We start from the raw sequence: 24,808 nt of genomic DNA on the forward strand, positions 1-24,808 counted from the left end.
ACATACTAAATGGCACAGGCATGACATCAGCCAGTCCGCCTTCAAGCAGTGAATAGTCATCTATGGCCAACTGATGTCAATGTCTTATCTAATATACTTGGATAAATTTTAATTATTTTTTATTGCTATTAAGGTCTTCTCCTAATGAATTTGATGTGGTCATGAGTTCCACAGGTGTTTCCTTCTATCAATTTTAAGTATTTGGCCTTTTAGTTGCCCTGAATGTCACTTTGTTCTCTTTTTATGAAAGCAGGTAAAGTAGGGCCCAATTTTAGCATCTATAAGAAGTTTATAACTAGTTTGGCAGCAGCTGTGAAAGGGTTAAAACTGTAGTTGTGATGCTGAAGTTACCTGCAAACTTAGCTACATTACATTGCATTTTAAAAAAAGGGAGTAAAAAAGGCAAATAAAGGATAAGATATTAAGAAAAGAACTGAAAATAAAATGGAAAATACCATTATGCATATATATATCCATGGTCCATCCACATCTTAAACAGTGCACTGTTCTGATTGCTCCATCTCAAAATGGATATGCAGTAGAACTAGCAAAGGTTCAAAGGACAACAAAAATTATTGTTGTGTATTATCAACTGTATGGAACAGCTTCCATACAAAGAGAATGAAAAGTCTAGAACTAAAGACTCTTTGAATTTGGATAAGAGAACTGAGGGAGGAAAGAGAGATCTATAAAATCATGAGTGATGTAGAAAAAGTGAATAAAGAAATTTTATTCACTATGTCTCATATTACAAAAACTATGGGGCACCTGATGAAATTATCAACAGCAGATTTACAACAAATAAAAATACTTTTTTTTAAAATGTAGTACATAAATAACGTGTGGCACTCACTACCACAGGATGCTGTAAAGCCTGATAGTAAAACCAGGTTAAAAATGGAATTAGACAAACTTATGAAGGATAACCTTATTAAATGTAGAAGTTAGAGATGCAAGCACAAGTTCACAACATCCAGAAACCTATTGCTGGGAATAGGGAGGGCCTGACAGGGGATGGATCACTCTACACAGGCCTTGTTTCTTATACCCCTTCTCTAATTTATTCACTACTTGCCAGGCTAGATAGATATTTGGTCTGACTCAGTATGGCAATTACTACATATTTTCTTATTCTATAGATTGTTAACATAGCAAACAACACTGAGTTTACTATAACCTTTTATAAATTTGATCATATATTCTTCCTCTTTGTTTCTGTCAACCACTGGAGTTTGAAATCTGCCTTAAAAATGTCACATGAAAAAATCTGAACAGATAAAGTTAAGACATCTAGACAAATTATGTCATTAGTTTCTCTTCATATTCCTATTTCATTGTCATTGACATACTCCAACAATTCTAATAGACTGGAAAAGTATGCTTTTTCATTTCAAAAAGCTCTGCACATCATTTTATCATATCAAATTTGTTTGTTTTAACATTCATCGCAGGGGTGTAGGTTGTAGCCGTTGTTCTAAGGACATAGGCAGGCAAGGTTCTTTGGGAGAATCTGATATCTTTTATTAGACCAACTTAAATAGTTAGAGTTTACCATTCATTTGCAGTTAGCCATATCTACCACCACCAGAAATAACACCACTCCCAGGTAAGTGGTACACAACCTTTTGGCCCCACAGGCCAGATAAGTGGCACACCATCGGTCCATGAACAACACGGGTCTTGAGGCCTGGCACTTTCTTTCCCACTGGGCTTGGGTCCTGAGAGCCCAGCACCCTCCCTTCCACCTGTCACATGCCAGGGTTGGGCTCTGGGACCTGGCATCCCCCTTGCCCTGCCCCGAGTATTGGGATAGGGCACCCAATCCAGCACACAGGCACTAGGGTTTTCAATGGGTCTGGAAATCTGGCTGTGGGGGTGTGGTGCTACCCCTCTCCTGCCAAATTTCTGGACCTGTATGGAGCCCAGTGGGCCAGACGACAGGGTGCCATGGGCCAGATCTGGCCTGTAAGCCAGTCCTTGAACAACACTGTACTAATTCATTGGCCTGCATCTTCACACATCAGAATCCCTGTGATGAGAGGCAGTTCCACATCTTCCACCTCAGTCAATTCAGGAATTGGAAGATTCTGAGAATACTTTGACTAGAACCACACAAGTCAGCCTAGAGAAACTGTAATGGTTTTCTATCATGAAAGGACTCAAAATGACAGTGGACAGAATAGAATGTGCATCAAAACGACAAACATTACAACTTTTTTTTGGAAAGCAGCGACAAATTATTGCTGCAAAACAATATGTCCTAGGAAGTCACCTACATTACTAAACAACAGCTTTATGTACACAGTGAGAGTGACAAACTATTCTGCATAGGAAGGATTTCTTTGAATCATCCATATTATATAGTAGTTTGGCACTGTTGCTGGAAGAGAAATGAATCCACTGTTTAGAAATGCACAAGTCTTATAGAACCTCTGGATCAAAGAAAAGTTGTGTGAAAATCTCTTTTCCAGTTTTAAATCCTTTTGCAACTAGAAAGAAGCTTGCTTATCACCTCTGAAGCACTTTGCTTGCATGTTACCTGCATACAAAAGAAAAAAGCAGCACAATTCAAACTAAAATATCTTTTAAAAAAAAGAAATGGCTCCAGTTTCTTGTTGGACAAGAATGAAATCATTCAAAGACAAATTTCAAAACCTGAAGCACAAACTGAGAGCTTGGAGTTAAAATAAATGAATAAATAAATAAACAAACTCGGGACTTCATAGTTGAAAGCAATACTCTGCCAGTGTTGTCCTTTTAAACATTGCCCCCTACTGTTCAGAAAGAGATCCTGATTTCCCTCATAGCTAAAAAAAAAAAGTCTAAATACCATACCAATATCAACAAATGGTCACTCCCCTGTGACCGGTGCACGCTTATCTTTAACTGGCCAGTTTTCATCAGCAGACAACTTGGGGCTTGCAAGTGCTTAGAAAGCAGCAGGAACATTGAGAAACATCATGGAGAAGCTAGCAACCCAGCAATAGCCTGTACAATGCTAAATGTATTCAATCAAGATTGTTTAGATAAGAAACTCCGGTTACTATTCAAGAGTGCCAAGATTCCCAAAAGGAGTTAGCGTTTGGCTTACCTACAAGTAAACTCTTCCCCCATACATGACCCTGGCTTGACCGAAAAGCTACTTATCCTGTAAGTTGTTAACAATTTGTCACCTTAAATACAAGTTCAAATATTAAAGGGAGGCGATTCCAAAATACTACTGCTCGGATTTAAAAGACCACGTTACCAATACTCCAGATCATCAAAGCAAGTCTAAATTAATAAGATGCACTTGTACAAGTCCTAGCTTGCTCGTAAACAGTGTTACCTTATGTATTACTTTCATGTTTCTAACTAAATTCAAAACCAAGTGATTTTAATGGGAACAACAAAGGCTCAGAAATAAAATTATAAAAATGATTGTTCTAAGGGTAATTATGAATAGGTTTTTGAACATTTAATATTTTCAGTGATCAAATTTTGTTTTCATTCATTTTGCCAAAACAAACAGCATTGCAGCTACTCAAAGGGCCAGATGTTGATTAATTTATCCAACTGATACGATCTATAATACAAACACTGCACATGGGCCACACAGAAATATCTGTGAAATTCACATTTGACATCCGGCTTAAAAAAACCCACCAGGTGCACATTCATTTAATATAGATCATTTTAATCACTATGGGGCCGATCCTGAGCCCAGGCTGAATTATTAAAAAAGAAATAAATCAGTCAATATGGTTCACCTGTTTCTGAGAACTTGGTGAGGCACAAAAATATTCAATGTTAAAAGAAGATTTGCAAGCATTTTGTTAGGAAGCTCGTCTTCAAGCAGAGGATGCAACATTTGACATATCCTTTGCATATGCTTTTTGCTCTTCCTGTGAAAACCTTCCCCAGATTTGACCAAGGAAAAACCCGAAGCAATCTCAGTTTATATATGTTCAGTATTGACTTGTTAGAACTGCACATCAAACCGCACAAATGGATTTTAGTCCTGCCTCTGCCACAGAATTCATATATAATTCTGGTCAAGCCACATATATCATAAGCTTTCTTCATGTTCACGGGGCTAACTTAGAACCCCAAGACTTGGACGTGTAAAAGTTCTGACCACTTAACATCTGCAACTGAAATTAACAGTAGTGTTTTGAATAAAAGGGGCTTATAATGCTAAGTACTCTGAAAATCCAGGTCCTAGGCCTTTCATATTAGTACATGATTTTCACCATGTCTTAGGTAACAACTCCCCACTGCACCTACTTCTCTAAGGGGTTATTTAACTCAGGTAGAGAACTATGTTAATGTTGTCCTTCCACTACCCTAGCAAGAGGGAAAGAACAGCAATGTGCTGTGTAGATAGTGTGAGCATGCACTGAATGAGACTGGGATCTGATAGAAAATATAGCATGCAATCATCAGGGATCCTGGTTTTCTATGACTAAAACATAATCCCCAATTTTTTTTATTTAAAAAAGTAACCCAAAATCCATCCATCCATAGTGGTGTTTCATTTTGATCATGGAAAAATGTGGATTTAAGGGTTACTTTTTTTAAATCCAAGAAGTGGGGATTATTTTTTAATCAGAGAAAACCAGGGGGTAATAATGTAATAAAAGATAGCCATATAGTACAGATACAAGAAAGTCAAAGTAAGGATGCAAAAGCAAGGGTATGCAAACCTCAATACTGATATTTCTTAATTTTCCACTCTTCGACTTTGCAACATTTTAAATCATTTAACATGTCGTGTGTGATATGTATATCTAAGTTACAAGAAAGCTGTAATAGGAATATTAAGTGAAGAACAAATAGGTGAAGTCTGAGTCATTTTACCCATAGGTGACTGGTGCCACCTTAGTGGGGGGGGGGGGCATGTGACCCCTCCCCACCCCGTGACTAGTCAGCGACTGAGGGGGGTCTCCCCATTGCCAATCACACCAAACGGGGGTAGCCCCCCCGCAGCCAATCACACCAACCAGGAAGTGGCTGCAGCGCTCCCCAAAGTGGCCATGGCGCTCCCACTCCCCAGCTGGCAATTGTGGGGGGGCATCAGCACTCCCACCTGCCCCCCCGCCTGTCACCTAAGCAGGGAGTGCGGCCTGTCAGGGGGTGCACCAGTGGTCTCAGGGGGTGCATGTGCACCACTGTGCACCCCCTAAGCATCACCACCAATTCTACCAGCGGCACAGAATCAGTTTAAGCTGTGGTTCTCAACCAGGGTGCTGTGAGACTCTGAGGCTAGGGACACAAGTTACACACAAACCAATTTAAGTGATCAGAAACTGGTTTAAACCTGTAACAGAACAGAAGTTCAGTGCATATAAACTACTTCCAAAATGATCAAAACTGGTTTAAGATAAATGTGGTTGGATGTAGTATCAGATTTAGGTCAAACTGGTTTAAGGAGCTTCTGTCCCAGATCCGTTCCTGGTTCAAGTTAACTCACAGTCCCCCAGCATCCCAGGATGCTCTGCAGCCTTGGGCTATGCTGCCTGCTCCAGTGCAGCAGTGAGTGCCTCGCCCCACTGCTCCTTAGCCTGCTTTCTACCTGTGTCTGTCAGCCCATAGGGATGAGGGGCAGAGGAACAGACCTCCAGTCCTCCTAGCCAGGATCTACACAGCACACAGGGGAGAGAGAAAGCCCCTGTGGTGCCATCTTTTCAGACACTGCCAGCCTTCTCCCCTCCCAGCTGCTGACTGCTTCAACGGCTGCCACAGAAGGGAAAAAGAAGTCCTCTGGGCCAGGTGCCTGCCCATGCCGCCCAGCATGGGGGCACTGGGCAGCTCCTGCCTTGAGGGGCTACCCCCCAGCCCAGGGCAGCCCCAGGAGCTGAGGGGAATGTTCCCCTCCTGAACCTGGCCTCAGCCCCTGTGAGTCTCAGGCACCTTGAGGGAGCAGAGGGAAACTGTCCTGCTTCTCCACAATCAGTTTTGCCTTAGTTGCTGTGAGGCTCAGGCAAAATTAATGCAGCAGAGCAGAAGAATTTCCTTCTGCTCCCTGGGCTATCCCTGAGACTCCAGCAGCTAAGGCAAACAAGTGGGGTTGGGAAGAATTCCCAATGCTTCTGTCTGGAAAAGGAGACACGTCTGCAAGGGAAGCTGGAGTCTGTTAGCAATCTGTGGAGGTTGCTTCCTAGGGGCACTAGGTGCAGGAGCCTGCACTGGGGGCATGGTTTAAGCCCCAACTAGTGCTGCCCTAGCTAGGGCTGAGCACAGGGAGGAAGATCTCTCATCAGAACACAAGTGGAGGGTCCCAGCAGCAGAACTCTGCTCAAAAGTGGTCTCCCCTCTCATTAAATCAAAGCTCACAAAGGGACTGAGGACTCCTAAAGGGCAGGAGCACTTAAGGCAAAAGGGAGCTCCACAAGGGCTCCTGCCCCCTGTTCTCCCTGCCTGCTGCTCCACGTAATGTCATTTCAGAAATGCAGCTCAAAACTGGAGTTGGTATTGGTTAGAGAGAGAGAGAGAGGACACATGTGGGGCAGGGAGGCAAGGGAGTTTGAACCTTCACACCAATAATTTACAAAATTTTGAAGCCAGGCAGAACCATCACTCCTTGAAGACAGGAGCCATGATGTTCAGAGCAGAAGCTCAGCACCTTTGGACAGGCCCCTTTAAAGAGTCTCAGCTGAAGTCTGCTAAAAGTGAAGCACCTAGAACAGTGATTCTCAACTGGAGCAACCCTGGGCTTCATGCAACCAGGCAAAGACAGGGAGAGGGGGCATGTCTCCCTAGAGAGGCGAAAGGAGGGGCTCCCTTAGCAGCACCCTCTGCGGATACAGTTATGGAGGGGTGCCTTGAGTCTAAAAAGGTTGAGAACCACTGGCTTAAAGGACTTGCTCATAGGTGTTATTATTATTATTATTACATTAAAGGCAGCAGTATGATCCACTCACTCATAACCTTTAACTTGACTATTGCAATGCACAATACTGAGACAACCAAAGTTAAATTGCTCCATACGGTTCAATCTCAAGTGATACAATGAAGCACTACCTATGTAACATAAGAATGCACCACATTAATATAATATAAGAATGCACCACATTAAAACTAGTAGTCTGCATCCCTCCTGTGAAGTTTAACCATTAAAAATACGCTGACACCCCCCCCAAAAAACCCCACACAATTTAGGCAAATCATACATCAGTAACATAGTACTGATACAGCATATGTATAGTACAGAAGTTCTCAACATTTTAAACTCAAGGCACTCTTCAGAAGATGCCAGCGCTTAGTTTTCATTCATTTTTTGACTACGGAAAAAAAATTCTTCTGTTGCAAAGAACTCAGAAAAATCACAACAGGTTTGTGACACTTACAGATTCTTATTTGAAATCTCTGGTTTTAATTTGTGAATCATGCGCAGGGGTGTTTGCACACCTAACAGTGCTAATATTGTGAGATCCCACAGATCATCCTCCAAAGGATTGCATGGCACCCCAGGATGCCATGGTATCCTGATTGAGAATCACTGACATAGCACATAGGACAACACAGCCTTTAATATATATCACAGAAAGTAAATATTTTTGCCACCCAGATACCACATGAATGGCTGAAGTCAGACAGGTAGTTAAGACTTTTTTTTTAATTCAATGAATAATTAACAAGACTGAAGAACAAAGATAGAAACAAAAACCTCAGACATCTTGATCACAGCTGCCATACAACTTATTCTGTAGCACAGGAGAGATTCCTTCAAATTACTTGTTTATTGGTTACATTCCATGCTTATGATGTTCAAACTTAAAAAGATACATGCTTCCAAAATAAGGGAAACATTCAAAAGATATTAAGTCCTGTTAATGACTTCTTGAACTACAATGGATAAGGGAACAGTATGCATTTCCTAACTGATGTTCCCAAAGTTATAATCACAGTTTTTTAAATTCAGTAAACAACTTCTGCAGTTAGGCATATACATCAGGAAAAAAACAGAAACATGAAAGTAAAATATTTAAGTTATTCTTATAACACTAGTTCTGCTTTATTGAACATCTGTATATTTTTGGTTATGCATTTATTAACAAATCTTTTAATGTAATTTCAATGTTTTCTGTGTGACCTCACACCTAGAATCTAAACTGTGCCTATTACTTATTAACAATGGTAGTCATGACAAATATAATGCTGTCTATTGATGTATGATCAATAGCTTTAACAAAATACATTCAACAAAGACAAATAGGTTTATTACAGGCTGGCTGAGCTGTACAACAGGTCATTTCACTCCTCTGCCTGGAGGTTTTATATTATAATTCACATCGTATCATGTACCCATCAGCCCTTCTGTCAGATTCACAAATCAGAAAAAGCCTGAGGAAAAATCTGCTACCTAAATCTCCAGGCTGGTCCCCAGAGAGGTATAAAATATTGGATGCAATGCCAGCATCCATCCCATTTACAGAAAAACTTTTCATCAAATGTGCCTCAAACAACTTTCAAAGTTTGGTGGATTAAAGGGACTGATGGTTGCTCTGAGGTTCTGGGTCACTGGGTTCCCACCCATTCGAAGAAGACATCTTTTGAACCTTTGCAACCCACACTCTTTCAGGATCTCTAGCTGAAGCATTGTACAAATACACGAATTGTGGAAATTAACACTGTGTTCTGTCTCTCTCTGTTCCTCCATCTCCTCTCCCCTACCTTCTCCACCCCCCCCCCCCCCCCCCCCATTTCATATCTCCTCTCCCCTACCTTCTCCACCCCCCCCCGCCCCCGCCCAATTTGATACAGCTCTGAACTCTCAGGTTTCTAAACAGATTCTTTGGCCATGCTCACTTTGAAGCACTACAAAACTACAGTGCTATGAGAGCTATACCAACATTAAGAGCTCTCAAACTAGAGAGCTACAGTTATTGCAAATGTGTATTCTCCTTGCAAGGGGCAACACAGGGTTCTCCTCGGCTGAAGCCTGGCAGCGATCCTCAATTCTGCCACTGTGATGATCAGAGCTGCAGCCCCTCCATCCCAGTTGGGCTACATCTCCGCTCCCTGCAGGTGAACCCAGTCCTGATCTCACACTCACTGATGGACGACTCTGCGAGTATCAAGCTGTCAGTCAGCTCACTGCAGCCACTTTTCCACTCATCCTCTTTGGAGGGAGAGAGTAGAGAGTACTGTGGGATACTGGAAGAGTGACGCCCCCTGTAGTGCTACATGTACTCAAAACATAGCACTACAGAGAAGTTCTCATTTCATCCAGCAATATTTCTGTAGCACCTTTGCCATTTTTGTCATGCTACAGGCAGGAGGCATAATTGTACATCCACTTTTTGTAGTGCTACAAGGGCCTATACAGAGCTACAAATGTAACATCTGAACTTTTGTCAGAGGTTTCCAAGAAGCTAAGGCTCTTGTCCTTGCGCCTTGACTACATTACAAAATTCTGCGGGCCCAGTAACAGATGATGTAGCTCTGCCAACAAAATCCCCAGTATGGATGCAACTCTCACAGAGGAGGCAGCTTTTGGCAGAGCTTCTGCCATTTGTGGGAACTGGAATCACACTGCTGGAAGAAAAAAATCCTTCAAACAGCCACACAAGACTCCCTAGCTACCTTAGCACTACCACTGCTGCAGCAGCCTCCTAGAATGGATCTAGTCCAGGGGTGGGCAAAATGCGGCCTGCAGGCCACACACGGCCTGTCAGGCCATTCTATCCGGCCCGCAAAGCCCCTAAAAAATTTAGAAAATATTAATTTGCCCCTTGCTGCCTGTCATGCAGCCCTTGATGGCTTGCTAAAATTCAGTAAGCGGCCCTCTGCCCAAAATAATTACCAGTCCCTGATCTAGTCTAAGCCAAAAACCTATTGCATACAAGCAGACTACTGTGCTAGGGCAAAAATCCTCTGATTTCAACAGGGCACAGTATGAGATGCACATAAGGAGTCCTAGGAAAAAGTTTAATCGGCACGTTTTCACAAGTTATTAAAAAAAACTGTCAGGACAGGTCACAAAACAAGATTATGCATGAAATGTCTCAACATTGTGAGGAGTGGGTACTTTCCTGAAACTGTCCTCATTTGCTGTAGATCAATGATTCTCAACCAGGGTGATGCAGCACCCTAGGTTGTCCTGAAATCCTTCCAAGGGTGCCACAGGGTGCCATGTAAAGTTACCAGTGTTAGGTGTGCAAACACGATTTACAAGATACAACCAGAGATTTCAAATAGAAATTCATAGTTGTAGTCTTTCTGAATCCTTTGCAACAGAAAAGCTGCTTTATTATTTTTGTGTAGTCAAAAGAATAAGAGAATTAAAAAAAAAAAAAAAGAGTTGGCATTTTCCAAGGGGTGCTTCAAGTTAATTCAGGGGCACCTTGAGTCTAAAAAGGTAGAGAACCACTACTCTAGATGCAGTTATTCCCACAGCTCTGACTCATGACAGAATATAAATGAAATGCTAATCTTTCATGAAATGTCTTTGACCGTCCTGGCCCCTCCTGGGTTTGGACCTCTAAACCTTGAACAAAGTCACCCCTCTTGGGTTTAGGCTTGCATTCTCTGCCCCTCCTGGGCTCAGGCCTCATTACCTCCAATAGACTCCATCCCTCCCAGACTACGAGCCCCCAACCCTGGTTCTTGCCCCTCACAAGCTACAGACCCCTGGCCCTGCCTGTCTTCATCACTCTTCAGCTGTGGCCTTGGCCCCACTCCTGCCCAGTTGAGATCTCCACCACCCCATAGTCTCAATCCCGAAATCACCAGTGCTCTCTCAGCCCTAAGGCTGTCTTACCCTAAGCAGTTGGGATGCTTTATCAGACCTCCCCCTGTCACCAGCTCAGGAGTTCTTTTATCCATGGCCCCCAGGGCTAGATTGCTAGCCCAGCTGAAGCCCTGGGCTTATATCCTGCAAGCCCAGTCCCTTTTGGGTCATGTGGCTCCCTTGATTGCCCTCTACCTTGCCTGCTTCCCCTTAAAGTAGCAGGAACACCAAGCTCCCTGCTACAATATCTTTGCATTATACAGCTAAACAGATTTTCCTATTTTTAAACAAACTAAAAAAAAAACACAAAAAACAAAATCCGGACCAGGAAATGCTAAGTATGGGCAAAGTGGCTCTAACTTTTCTGTTTCATTCCGTATTTTTCCACTTGTTGTTTAGGCTGTATTGCCTTCTCTGCCTTCACTGACAGAGGGCTCTGTGAGCAGCAGACTGTCAATGAGCCCACTGCAAACAAAGTACGAGACACTGCTGAACATTTTATCATTTAGAGCAGAGGTTCTCAAACTGTGGTCTGCGGACCACCACTGGTCCACAAGCTCCATTCAGGTGGTCTGCAGAAAGGTGACCTAAGGCTAAAGCTGACAAACATTACACCTGACTTCCCAGAACTTTGCTCAAAAACACAGGCACATCCATCGCATCAGAAAGGTAAAACTACTGATATTAAAATATACAAGTTGTGTGCTTTGATTTGTAGAACAAAAAAAAAGTTTACTAAGTGGTCTGCCGAGACCCTCAGCAATTTTCAAGTGGTCGGCAAAAAAAAAAAAAAAGTTTGAGAACCTCTGATTTAGATGAACACAGAAGACAAATCCTCCTGGGTTGAGCCTGGTTGCCTGCCACATGGTATTTACATGTTTGATTTCTGAATTTTAACACGAACCTAAAATTATGCATAAGATTCCATTTATAATCTAAAAAGAAAAGCAACTGCCAAATGCCTAAAAGGGTCTCTTGGTGCTTGTACCTCAAATGACCCCTACATAGGATACCTTCAGCAAAAGCTGATCAGAATGCCACTATCTTTATAACTCACCCAAGGAACCTTGTCTGACTATCTTTATAAAACCTTTAAGGGAAAAAAATGTTCTCTTGATGTGATGACAAGTATCAAAGAGAATGCTCTTCTAATTATGTGATAAGTGACCAAAATTACCTTCAACCTTGACATATTTATAATTAGGGATCTGGGTTTTCCATTTCCCATAGAAAAACTGGGAAAAATATATTTCCCCCTTTACCAGAGGAAAATGCAGATTTCTCATTTTAACGGATTTAAACCCACAGATTTTGCAGTTTTGCAAAGACATATAGGGGACGTGTCACCAGGGCAACATAGAGCTCACAGTGGCAAGGAGATGCCCCCACGGCCCCACTGTTCTCTGCAGTGCTGGGTCCCATCTGCTGTGCTATGGAGGCCTAAGGGGAGGGCAGCAGGGCGGGAGCCTAAGTTTGCAGCAGGCAGCCCACACCTACCCCCGCCCCACACATAGATCTGGGGGGCATGGGGGAAGAGGCCAGGCTCCGCCCTGCTGCAGCAACCACCTCCTCCTACTGGGGGCAGGAGATGCAGACCCAAGTCCCTGGCCCCACAGCCCTGGCAGCTGCGGGGGGGCACAGGCCTTTCATTTTAATCACGGATGGGGGGCGGGGAGGGGGTTTTAAGAGAATTTGTGATTTTTTAATCGGGGAAAACCAGGATCCCTGCTTACAACACTTGGAATAACAAAATACATTTCAACTTTGAAGCTTCATGTTTCAGTTATTACACAGCAATACATATTACTCAAAGCTGGTACACTTCACCCCGCCTTACTTTACTACTACTTTTTGTCTCTTACTTTTAATTACATCTTACATTTATTCATTGTAAAAAGCCCATAAAACAAACCAACAAGAAAGCAAAGATGATTCAAACAAAACAGAATGCGATAGTCAGGAAGTCCTACAAAGATTCTCTCAAAAATAAAAATGCAAGAAATATATTTTGTAACACAGGCCTCACACCACATATTAACTGCTACCCAGGAGGCTGGACTCTAACCCAAAGACCTGTTTACTAGTGGCAAACCGCTACCAAAAAGAAGTCCCTGAACAACTTTGATATCAAGTCCAAAGCAGAAGTGACTTTTTCCTAACCTACATAAGTCCTTTGTCGTGGGTCTTTAACAAAGAGAGAAACACTTCCAAATAGGACACATTTTCCTTACTCTTTTAGTTTCTAGTAGAGTGCAATCAGTGGTCCAGGTGAGTAAGAAAATTATTGAGAACATATTTTTCATTATAGCTTATATCCTCTGGAGATTTGTTCTACAGCAGTTCAGGTACAAGCCAGACCAACTGTTTCTCTAAAACTTTAAGTTGATCTATAAACATAACTACTTTAGAAGTAAAAAAAACAGAAAGTACTTACCCTTAATTTAAGCAACAACCTTTAAAGAAGTAGATCCCTTAATACTGCTGCTCTATCCCTTAATATTGCTGTGTTAAGGCTTTTCCATTTCTGAGTATTTACATTTTACATTTACGTGTTTCTACCAGCTATGAGTCAATAGGGGACAGCAAAATCAATGTAAATTTTGTTATGCAGGCGGATGAGCACAACCTAACACTCCTATCCAAAGAGAACAGATGCATAGCAGAGAAAACATATTGAGATCTTTGGAAACTGGAAAATGTCCACAATTCTAAATTTCCACATGGTAAGTCTCTAGCATATGTGATGGATGATCTGTACCAGGCTGACCGAATAAAACTGAAAAATTTACACCCAGGAACCTTCTATAGAGAAATTTGGAAAAGGAACAGTAAAAAATATTTTACTGATACAAATAGGGTCAGGATTTCACCCCAAGTAAATAACGCTCTCTGGAAGAAATCATTTCTAGCAAGGAACAAAGTAAGGGACCTTTGGCTGCCTCTACAGGTGCTCATTGGCATTCTAATTAAAACGCTGCAGTGTCGCTGTATTAAGGCCCTGCACATTTAAAAACAGCCACAGGGCGCTAGGGATGGGAGCAAGAAACAGAAGCTGGAGAAGGAAGAGCACGGAGACTCTGGAGGCACCGATAGGAGACCAACAAAGGAGGGTTGTGTAGATCACGTGTATTAAGGCCCTGCATATTTAAAAATAGCCACAGGACGCTTTAACTAAACCTCATCAAATGAAGTTTAGATGAAACGTCCCACAGCCATTTTTAAACGTGTGCAGGAGCTTAATACACATGAGGCTGAGGAATTTTAATCAGAGCAGATGCCCAGGAACTGCTCTAATTAAAATGCCTCCCCCTCACCCCCCCATCTCTAAGCACACGTATAGGCAGCCTTTGATTTAAAAAATAACGTCTCTTGAAATTTAGTAGAACCTGATCTGTTGGTGCTAGCTCTGTCCTAAGTCCTAAAGTCAAAAGGTTCGTATAGAAGCCTTTAAAAATCACTGCCCAACTCTTGAGAGAAGAAAGTCTCAATTCAACTAATTCACTTGACAGTGGGCATTGTGTGTGGATACCCAACTCCCAAAACAAGCGGTCTACTCCCAGCTTAGACCTGTGAGATCTCAGATTACTATTCAGTAGTAACCTGAGATCTCACAATTATGAAGGCATAACTCAAAACAACAAATGCCAACATCAGGAGTTGGAAGGAACTGACAGCCAACCAACTCCAATGGTGTCACATTCTCAACCAAGCAGCAGCCCGTTTCAAGGTAAAGCATCTTGCCCTTAAAGCAGAGAAAAGAGTGCAGACCAAGGAAAATGAGAGGAATCCAAGACTGCAGCCTACTCTTCCCTGAAGAAAGACCTGCAACTTCTGAAGCTGGATCTACAGCTCAAGGATTGAACTTTTAAGTTACTTGAAGACCCATCGATGAGCCATGGTAGAGACGATCCTTGAATCGAGAGATTGCCAGGAGTGACTGATGTCAAAACAGGTTATAAAGAACTTTTGTGAATTATCTGAAAAGCCAATGTTATTCTCCCTCTCTCTAAAGAAAACTAAGAATAGATGATAAAGCCAACCTTACAGAGCAGGGCTATCCAACTAGAGTGGCTAGGGGCCACACGCCACACCAGTCACAGGCACAGGCCCCCAGCTGCATACTGCATGGGTCACATGCAGTGCAGGCTCCTGGGACCCCACTGCAGCCTCCCCACCATGCATGCAGCACCAGCCTCTCCCCTTCACCAACCCCATCACAAAAGCAATGCAAGCCCACAGCCCTTGCCACTGCCCAAGTCTACCCACTGCCACGACCTCATGGGCGAGCCCCCACAGTACTGCTGTGCAAGCAGTGCGAGCCCGTCTCTTCCCTCTCTGGCCCCACTGCTGCAGTATAGGATTCCCACCTGAGCTCTCCCACGCCCAATGGCACTGCCATGTAGACAGCACAAGCCCCACCTCCCTCTCCCCCCCTAACCACACAAGCTTAGCAAGCCCCGTCCTGCTGTGCTGCCCTGCCCTGCCCCAGCAACCTTGGCTGCTACACGAGCAGAAAATGCCAGAAAGCCCCTCATGAGCTGGATGTGGCCCAACAGACATCTTGGACAGCCTCGATATAGATTATATGACAATGTAATGCACTTGTGGATCCCCTGGGAGTACCATATGAGGTGCTCTCCCAACACAAGCAGTTTGGCTCAAAAGTCCCAGAAGTAAGAGGCACTGTATTACAGAAAGTTGGATGGGGGTTCAATACGAGACACTCTCTTTGCAATAAAGAGTGCTGACCCTGTGCCCAGTGTGGCACTACGAGGTTTGAGGGAACCACAGTTCATCACCACTGTATGCGCAGCTGCTAATATAGTTTTCAGAGATTGCGCACCAAAAACAAGATTATCCCTTTAGTCTCTTATAATCAGCAACAGTTAAAGGTATCATGACTCAATACCACATTTATAAATCTGACTCTATTAAAAGGCATCACAGAACATATAACCAGGAACATGGAAAACAAGGCTCCAGTAATGGTAAGGCAATTTTCCATTACAGTGATAAGACAGAGTTCTTTTAAACCATATATAACTACAGCCATCGAGGCACCGAAAGTCTAGACTCAGTCTGGCTTTTGGATTCTGTCTCAATGATCTAAAGAGGGGGTGGAAAGTCTGGGCATTATATTCCTGCCTAGGTGTCTGCATCAAAGGTCCTGGTGACCTCTCACACATACACCATGATCCAGAAGGATCAACGATTGCCTAAAAGGGATTTAAAATCAACAGGCAAGACAAGTGTAGCTACTACTGGGCACTACAACAGGAAGCAAACTTTGCAATCATAAAGAAGGATATATCCAAGTTATTTTTGTATATATAAAATGCAAAGCATAGTCAGCAGCTAAACCATGCTATTATGTGGACTGCTGAAACCAACATACAAGCTCTTGACAATGGAGCAGTCATAAGGCTGGAAAAATTATAACTCTCCATTGCATCTGGCACAGGAAAGAACTTCCAATTTAGTAGTGTAAACGACATGTGAATACTCAACAGTCAAGCAAAGAGCCAGTTTTTCTAATGTTCCCTGCACTAACAGGTTGCGACAGGAAAACATTCCTTGCAGAAAGAAGTAAAAATGCGTCACAGATGCACAGAACATACATGATATCATCACAGGCTTACTAATAAATCTAATGAACAAGCCATCTGTTATCACTGATGAAGATCTTGCAAAGATCAAACAATTTCTTGTTTATCTCTATGACCGCAACAGTGATATCACCCCTAGCATTCAGCCAGATTAGTGCTATTTGCCCATAAAAACTAAGCACTTGAAAACATTCCACTCTAACTACACTAAAAACAGTATAGTCACCAAGCAACCCTCAGGCTCATTTTTTGCAGCATATATTCTCAAAAGGACAATCATGAGCAAATCTGGAAATATGGGGATGAGGAATGGTGAACAAAGATCAGCAGTCCATCTGAACAAGTCGATCCAAAGTAGCTGGCGCTCACACAATACTTGTCAAATATGCTTGATAAATGAGCAGTAAAAAGACATGCAAGTATCAAAAGGTTTCTAGTGTAGAGTAACAGACAGGTAGTGTCTGCATTCCTGCGGGAGGAAATGCAATTAAATGAGGAGCTCACAAGTATACAGGGTAGCCATCAACCTCAAAATCCAAAGGCTATGTATGACACCTTATCAGATCAATGACATCACAAAATGTATATGCCATAAGTATTCCCAAAATGTGCATATGGATTAAACAAATGGGTATATATTATGGCAGGGCTGTCTAAAGGGCAGCCTGCGGGCTATGTGCTGAAGTGTTAACCTGCAGCCCTTAGGCTTCCAGTCCAAGCAACCCTCCTTTGTTGGCCTCCTACTGGTGCCTCCAGAGTCTCCATGCTCTTCCTTCTCCAGCTTCTGTTTCTTGCTCCCAACCCTAGAGCAGGGTGGGGCTGCATGGCCTGCAGGGCTGAGGAAGCCTATGGCTGAGGAACTCAGGAAGCCCGGGACAGCAGAGGGTCATATAGCCCCCAGCCCCTCAGAAGTAGGACAGCTCTGTATTATAGGATACAAACTAAAAATAAAAAGCAGAAGCTGATAGATAAAACTGTAAATATCTAAGAAGATATTTTTGAGAAATAAACATTAAAAATTCACAATGGTCATAGTAACCTGTAGCACTTACTGAGGTTCTGTATTTGAATAAAATCAGTTTGAAATGATAGATTCAGATATAAAAATTCTATTTATGAAAGGCAAAACTGTATGACATCATTATAATGCAATAATCATGTAATATTGGTCATTTCCAAGTACTGTGAATTTTAAAATCACATCGGGTTGGTCAATTACCAAGCTAAAATCATGACTTTAATATCAAATGCACAATTCCATCATACATCGACTGGACTAAAAAAGAAATTCTCTCATACACAGACAACAGAAATAGCATGCCTACACTTAAAAACAAAGGTTCTACTTAATTATACTGGAACATGCACATTAAAAAAGTTATTTACAGGTAAGCAACTGATTTTTATACTCAGTTTTCAAAACTGGTTAAGCAAGTTTTAATGAAGGGTGTTTTTTTTTTTAATTTGTGCTTCTGAATCGAGTCCAAATACTGACTCTAAACAATACAGATTTTAAGATATTTATATTTTATTCAAAATAGGGATTTAGGAGAGAAGCAGCATTACAACCCTAACTAAACATCATATAGTGCACCTAGCAGATCTAAAGTGCCTTAGCTAACAATGTCTCTACTTTGTAGACTTTGGAAGTCACTCATCGTGGTGTCCTGTGACCAGTGGGGTCCCCCAAGGCTCTGTCCTTGGACCCATACTGTTCAACATCTTCATTAATGATGTGGACACTGGAGTCAGAAGCGGACTGGCCAAGTTCGCCAATGACACCAAACTTTGGGGCAAAGCATCCACACCAGAAGACAGGCAGGTGATCCAGGCTGACCTGGACAGGCTCAGCAACCGGGGACAAGTAGCAACAACACAAGGTGTGCCCTTGTTACTTGTCCGGGCGGCTAGTAAAGCGACCAAAACGCTGGCTTGCATCCATAGATGCTTCTCAAGCAAATCCCGGGATGTCATTCTCCCCCTGTACTCGGCCTTAGTGAGGCCGCAGCTGGAGTACTGTGTCCAGTTTTGGGCTCCACAATTCAAAAAGGATGTGGAGAAGCTTGAGAGAGTCCAGAGAAGAGCCACGCGCATGATCAGAGGTCAGGGAAGCAGACCCTACGATGACAGGCTGAGAGCCCTGGGGCTCTTTAGCCTGAAAAAGCGCAGGCTCAGGGGCGATCTGATGGCCACCTACAAGTTTATCAAGGGTGACCACCAGCATCTGGGGGAACGTTTGTTCACCAGAGCGCCCCAAGGGATGACGAGGTCGAATGGTCACAAACTACTTCAAGATCGTTTCAGGCTGGACATAAGGAAGAACTTCTTTACTGTCCGAGCCCCCAAGGTCTGGAACAGCCTGCCACCGGAGGTGGTTCAAGCGCCTTCATTGAACACCTTCAAGATGAAACTGGATGCTTATCTTGCTGGGATCCTATGACCCCAGCTGACTTCCTGCCCTTTGGGCAGGGGGCTGGACTCGATGATCTTCCGAGGTCCCTTCCAGCCCTGATGTCTATGAAATCTACTTTCCCATCTCTGTCCTCAATTTTTGTAATGCAGTAATAGCACTTAATGCCTGACTCCTACAACCACTTATGTGGGCAGAGCCACTGAATTATCATTTATCAGGCAATACACATGATTAAGTGAGTATATGCAGAATCAAGGCTTGTAGTGGTAGTTCTGTATTTAAAAAAATAACTATAGTAATGATTCTGTCCCAGTATAATTTGTATTCTGAACTGCATTTACTTACCAAAGCAAAGCTCAAGGTTCAATTAGTGTAGTAAGTGCATCTTATCTTATAAGATACAGCTACAAAGAATATAAAGCCTCACACCTCAGGGCAGGCACAATCCCTCAGATCCACAATTACCTTGATAGACTAGAAAAGTGATCCACAACCAGCCAGATGGGATCAACAAGGCCAAGAGCAAAGTCCTGCACTTGGGACAGAATAACTGCATACATAAATACAGACTGAAAAATGACTGGCTAGGCTGCAGTACTGCAAAGAACAACCTGGGGGTTACAATGGGCCATAAGCTGAATATGAACCAACAGCATTCTTGCTGCAAAAAACGCAGCAGCCTACTGGGTTGTAGTAGCTGGAGTGGCACTTGCAAATCAAAGAAAATGATTCTTCCACTCTTTCACAACTGTACTGGAATCTTTCCAAACTCTCCACATCCTTCTTGAAGTGAGGCCCAAAACTGGACACAGCACTCCAGCTGAGGTCTCACTAGTGCTGAACAGAGTCCAGCACAAGGCAATAAAAAGTATTAGGGGACTGGGAGGCAAGATTTATGATGAAAAGCCAAAAGAACTAGGGTTATTTAATCTGGAGAAGAGAAGACTGAGGGACGATTTGATAACAGTCTTCAAATACCTAAATAGATTATATACAGAGGATAGAAACAGACTATTTTCTGCAGCTGTAAGAGACAAGACTAGAAGCAATGGCCTCAAGTTGCAACAGAGGAAATTTAGGTTGGAGATTAGGGGGAACTTTTTGACTATGGGAGCAGTCAAGCATCAGAACACACTAGCCAGAGAAGTTTCATTCCTGGCAGGTTTCAAGAGTAGGTTGGGCAGACACTTGGTTGGGATGGATAGTCAGGGATGTGCTAGGTCAAGGCTCCTGGTCAAGGCTAAACTAGATGATCTCATGAAGTCCCTTCCAGCCCTACTTCCTATGATCAGTTGGACATGGTCTTCACTAATTCCTTACCCATGAATGTATCAAAATTCCTTTGTATTTTAGTTAGAAAGAGATTTTAGTGAAGAACGCTAGATTGTAAATCTAATTTTTGATTATTCTAAAAACACTTACATGCATGAGGGCCTTTACTAACATAAGTCCTATGGCCCTATTAAGGATTAGAATGAAATATGCATGTACAAAGGAATTTTGCAAGGCAAGTGTTTCATGTACTCTCCTCTGAAGCAGCTGCTGCTGGTCACTTGTAGACAGAATACTGGACTAGAGGGACCACAGATCTCTCGTTTAGATGGCAATGCCTTTTTCCAAGCAATTTATCATTCAGAAGCTTGCACGGCGGCTGCCTGGATCTTCCCTACTGTTGCTTTCTACATAAATAGAATGAGCCTAAAAGAGGAGTATTTGTCTGAAATGACATGGTACCTGCGGCACAGAAGCTTTTTCACAGGTTTAGGATGTTAACATACCTGTTATTGAACAATACACAATATGAGGAGCAACCTTTTTAATGTCCTTGTAGCCCAGACCCATTTCAGCCAGTTTCCCAGGGATGTAGTTTTCAACGAAAACATCAGAGACAGCTGCAAGCTGAAAGAAAAGGGGAAGAGGAGTCAGGCTTCTTAATGAACTTCCAAAAACTCAGCGAGTTCCCCCCCACAAGTAACTTAATTTAAAAAACAAGATGGGTGCTGGCCTTCCTGCAGCACAGAATTCACAAGGCAATCATGACTGGCTTAAATATACTGATATACTGTGCAAGTGGCTTCTACACCCTGGTCAGTTGCATCTAAAAATGCTGTGTATTCACAAGAGACTCAATGTTAAGGTCTTGTGTGTATCAGACATCACATGATTGTCCAAGGGCTGCCTACATTTGACCAGACAACCACCTGGTATTTGCTTTTCCTAACCTTGATAATGAGTGGGAATAGGCAGCACCTTCACATGTCCTCCATTCCACCCCCCGCAGCAATAGATATTTTGGCAATTGCGTTTTTGATTTGTTTCCATGTATAACAATCCAATCATGTAACATAAAAATCCTAAAGTCAGCTTCAGGAACACTGAAGATCTTCAGGAGCACTGAAGAGCAGTGAAGCCCTGGAGTCTGACTTTCTGGATCACAGCAGTAATGACAATATAAACTGTTTGATAGGAAGCAGCTAGTCCTATGGTTACTACACCTAGAAATCTCCATGCCAGGTGGAATATTTCTCAGCACAGAAAACCAAAGACTACTGCCATTTTCTCAAATGTATCTGTTTCTTATGTTCTAATCCAGGGGTGCTCAATCTTTGGCCCCACAGGCCAGATGAGTGACATGGGGCCAGTCCACGCACCAGGATCAGGACTCATGTCACCTCTGCCCAGCCCATATGCATCAGGATCTGGCCCTGTGCCACCTCTGCCTGGGCCTGCATGCCCAATCTACCACCTGCAGGGCTCCCTATGGGTCGGGAAATTTGGGAGCAGAAAAATAACCACGACTCCACCACTGCCAAATGTTTGGACCTGTGGAGAACTTTGCAGGCCAGAGGACAAGGCTCTGCAGGCTGCATCTGGCTGGTGAGCTAGAGAATGAGCACCCTGTTCTAATCTACAACTAAAACTTCTCCATATGCTTTTGTAGTTGACCTCAGATGCTTTTGCCAAGAATAGCTAGTTAAATGTAAGTTTCAACTTGCAGAAAATCACCTTATTATTTTCCAGTTGTTCAATGGGGTGGGGAGGAGGCTAAGGGGGAGATTTAATAGAACTAAATGCCCTTGAATAGCAAGCACTTTGTTTGATATTTTATGTTTCCAGATTAAGGTTTGGGCTGGTTTGTACACATATTTCACCAATTTAACTAGATCAGTCCCCTTAAAAAAAAAAATTGCTATCAGTTTTAACTAAGTCAAATTTATATACTTTCATTTCAACAAATGGAAATACTTATCTAAAATACTTACCAAATACCAATTAAAATAACTAAAGCCTTACCTAAACATAGGATTCCTCTGAGTCTAACTAAACTGGTGAAAATTGGATGCATTAGGACTCATCTAGGTTTAAAAATAGTTAATAGTTTTTATTTTGAATTAAAATATACAAGTAAATTTACTAACACATGATAAATCAATAAGCCAGATTTAAACTAGTGTATCGGCTTTAACAGACAGTGGGCACGTCTACACGTTCATTAATGTGTCATAATTACTGAGCATTAAGTTTAGGACTTGGATAACCAAATACTAAATCAACGTGCACTAACTTGCGCTACTGCAGCTTTTTAGTGGTGCTTACTCCACAGTAGCCTAATACTACTGCGCAGTAGCGTATTAACCAAAGTTTTTGCTCGGCCTGCTACTGCGCAGTGTTATTAGGCTACTGTGTAGTTCGAGTCTAGTGTAGATGTGCCCAGTTTCATCAGTTTAACTGATTCAGTACAAAACAAAACAAAAATGCATACACCTTTCTATGTAAGTTTGTACATACTTTGTGTGTGGACCAGCCCTCTGTCGTAAAACATAAAGGAGCAGCTCTTTAGCTATCATGCAGCTATATAAATGGCCCAATTAAAAAACAATTGAAGTCAAAAGAAGGATGTCTGTGCCCTCACTGGGCTTTGAATTAGACCTTAAATCAGATGTTCTTTAATACCCACCAAAAAAAAAAGTTATATAATGTTTAATTATATATATTTAGGCCATGGTAACAAAGTTAATTATGACCCTTTGGAAAGGAAAAAAAAAAAAAAAAAAGATATACCTGAAACTACAGCACTATCACAATAGTTTTTTCAGTTTGGGTTTTTTGTTGTCTTTTTTCTTTTTTCTTTTTTTTTTTTTGGGGGGGGGGAGGGGGGGGGGTTTAAGAAATCTGAGAAACACCCTAGTAATATATATGTATATATTAGGCACAGGCTTTGTGAACTGTTTTAGATTACTTCATGTTGACCAAAGAGTCGTGCTCTCTGGAGCTATCATGTATCTGACTGATTATTATACACAGGACATTGGAAGTGTTTCTATAAACTAGTGTCATTATATCAGCAATCACAAACATTATTGTTCTAGCATGTAGGCAGTTTTGTTGCTTTAAGGCCAGAAAAGCAGCCAAACCAGCAAATATTTAACAGGACAGACAGAAACCAATTTTCATTCAGACAAGGCACCCAACTTATGATTCAACTGGCTACTTGAAGGAGACATTAATAACGTCCACAAATAAAGTTCAACATAAGGCGAAAGTTCATTTTGGTGCCATGAATTATACTTAAAGGGGCAAGGCTAAGGAAATCTAACTGCAACTGACTCGTTTAAAATCACTAAGGACTTATGAGAAATGGTCCCCGGGTTCTACATCAGTGTTATTGTTCATGGAGACGGAGTGGGAAAACCGGTTATTTATCGATTTACTAAGCCATTGTAGAGAAATAAAACAGCCAGTATTTGGGAAAGCTACAACATATGTGCAACTGGCACAAAAGGATTCCTGGGTCCCAAGAAAAACAAGGTTTCCACAGAGCTAGTGAATCCTCCAGGGTTAAACCCTACAACTACAGAATCAAGAAAGCAGGACCATGGCTTTCCAACCTCTCTGCATGCACTGTGCAGATCATATGGAAGATGCACATGGAACATGCTTTTACGTTTCAACCAAAAATTATCTCGGGCTCTTCCTTGCATGTTGTCCTCACGTGTCCCAGCCAGACATATAACCACCTCACTCAAGTTTGGTGGTGCTTTAAACCTAAGTCAAAACATCCAGATGATGGTAAACATCCTGGATACAGCTTTCACTGGGGCTGGTAATCCCCCTCCTAATCAGTGAAAGTGTAGGCTAAATCACTCAAGTTTTCTAATGCCAGTGTTTTTCAAGGACAAACAAGCTCTCCCCCACAGGCTACTGGGTAAGAATCAAAGTGACTCAACTCAGTCCTTCTCCCTCTCCCTCATTGTTATGTTGATTCTTTATACAAAACCAATACTGTAAATGGATACTACCATTTTATTAACATTTAGAAACTGCTGGAGTGATGTTGTAGCCATGATGGTGCAGGAAATATACAAGAAGCAAGGACTTTTGTGGGTGATCTCTTTATTGGACCTGCTGGGTACAAGGCCCCCTCCTTCAGGTCAGTCAGATTTTTGCCACAGCCTTCGCACCTTAAGAAGGCTGCCTTGTAGCCAAAAGCTTGTCTACACTTCTTGCAGTCAGGCAGCTGGTCCAATAAAAGGTCACCTACAAAAATCCTTGCCTCTAAAATTTAGACAGCAGTTTTAATATTGTCAATTCAGCCTTCTGGAAGAACAGTTGTAAGAATCCTATAAAAATAACTTATATTCACCTTAGCCAATTTCTCATCCCTAAAATAAGTATGAAGAATGGGTAGGCTAGATAAGCTGAATCCAGAGACAGCGGCAGCTAGAGCGCTGAAGTTAAGGGGAAAGCAAGGGAAAAAAAGGATCCTGTAAGAAAGAACTATCCCATACACAGTAGTAGAACAAAAAAAATTAAAGACTGATTTATACTAAGAACAACAAAAAAATATGTTATAGGTTCAGCCTCTTGACAGTGAGTTTTGATCAGTTGCAAAATAAGGCTCTAAAATATACTGAATCATACTGGTGTATAGAAGGGCACAGTGACAAATGTGAGATTAGTGATCATTGGGGATCCTCGTTCTCTGCTAAAAATCCAAAATTCTCTAAATAAAACTCCCCAAATCCACGTTCTTCCATGATTAAAATGAAAAACCACTATATATATATATATATA

At 42.1% G+C, this 24,808-nt stretch overlaps 1 protein-coding gene across 1 annotated transcript in view; it reads right to left on the reverse strand.

The window, feature by feature from the left end:
- SUGCT (succinyl-CoA:glutarate-CoA transferase) overlaps positions 1–24,808 on the reverse strand; it is a 542,264-nt gene that overhangs the window by 498,210 nt on the left and 19,246 nt on the right. Inside the window, exon 6 of the mRNA XM_025200042.1 lies at positions 20,512–20,632. Within this exon, the coding sequence (XP_025055827.1) occupies positions 20,512–20,632 (121 nt within the window). The remainder of the gene's footprint in view (positions 1–20,511; positions 20,633–24,808) is intronic.

Source organism: Alligator sinensis, unplaced genomic scaffold (genome assembly GCF_000455745.1).
Source record: "Alligator sinensis unplaced genomic scaffold, ASM45574v1 scaffold254_1, whole genome shotgun sequence".
NCBI classification, from domain to species: domain Eukaryota; kingdom Metazoa; phylum Chordata; order Crocodylia; family Alligatoridae; genus Alligator; species Alligator sinensis.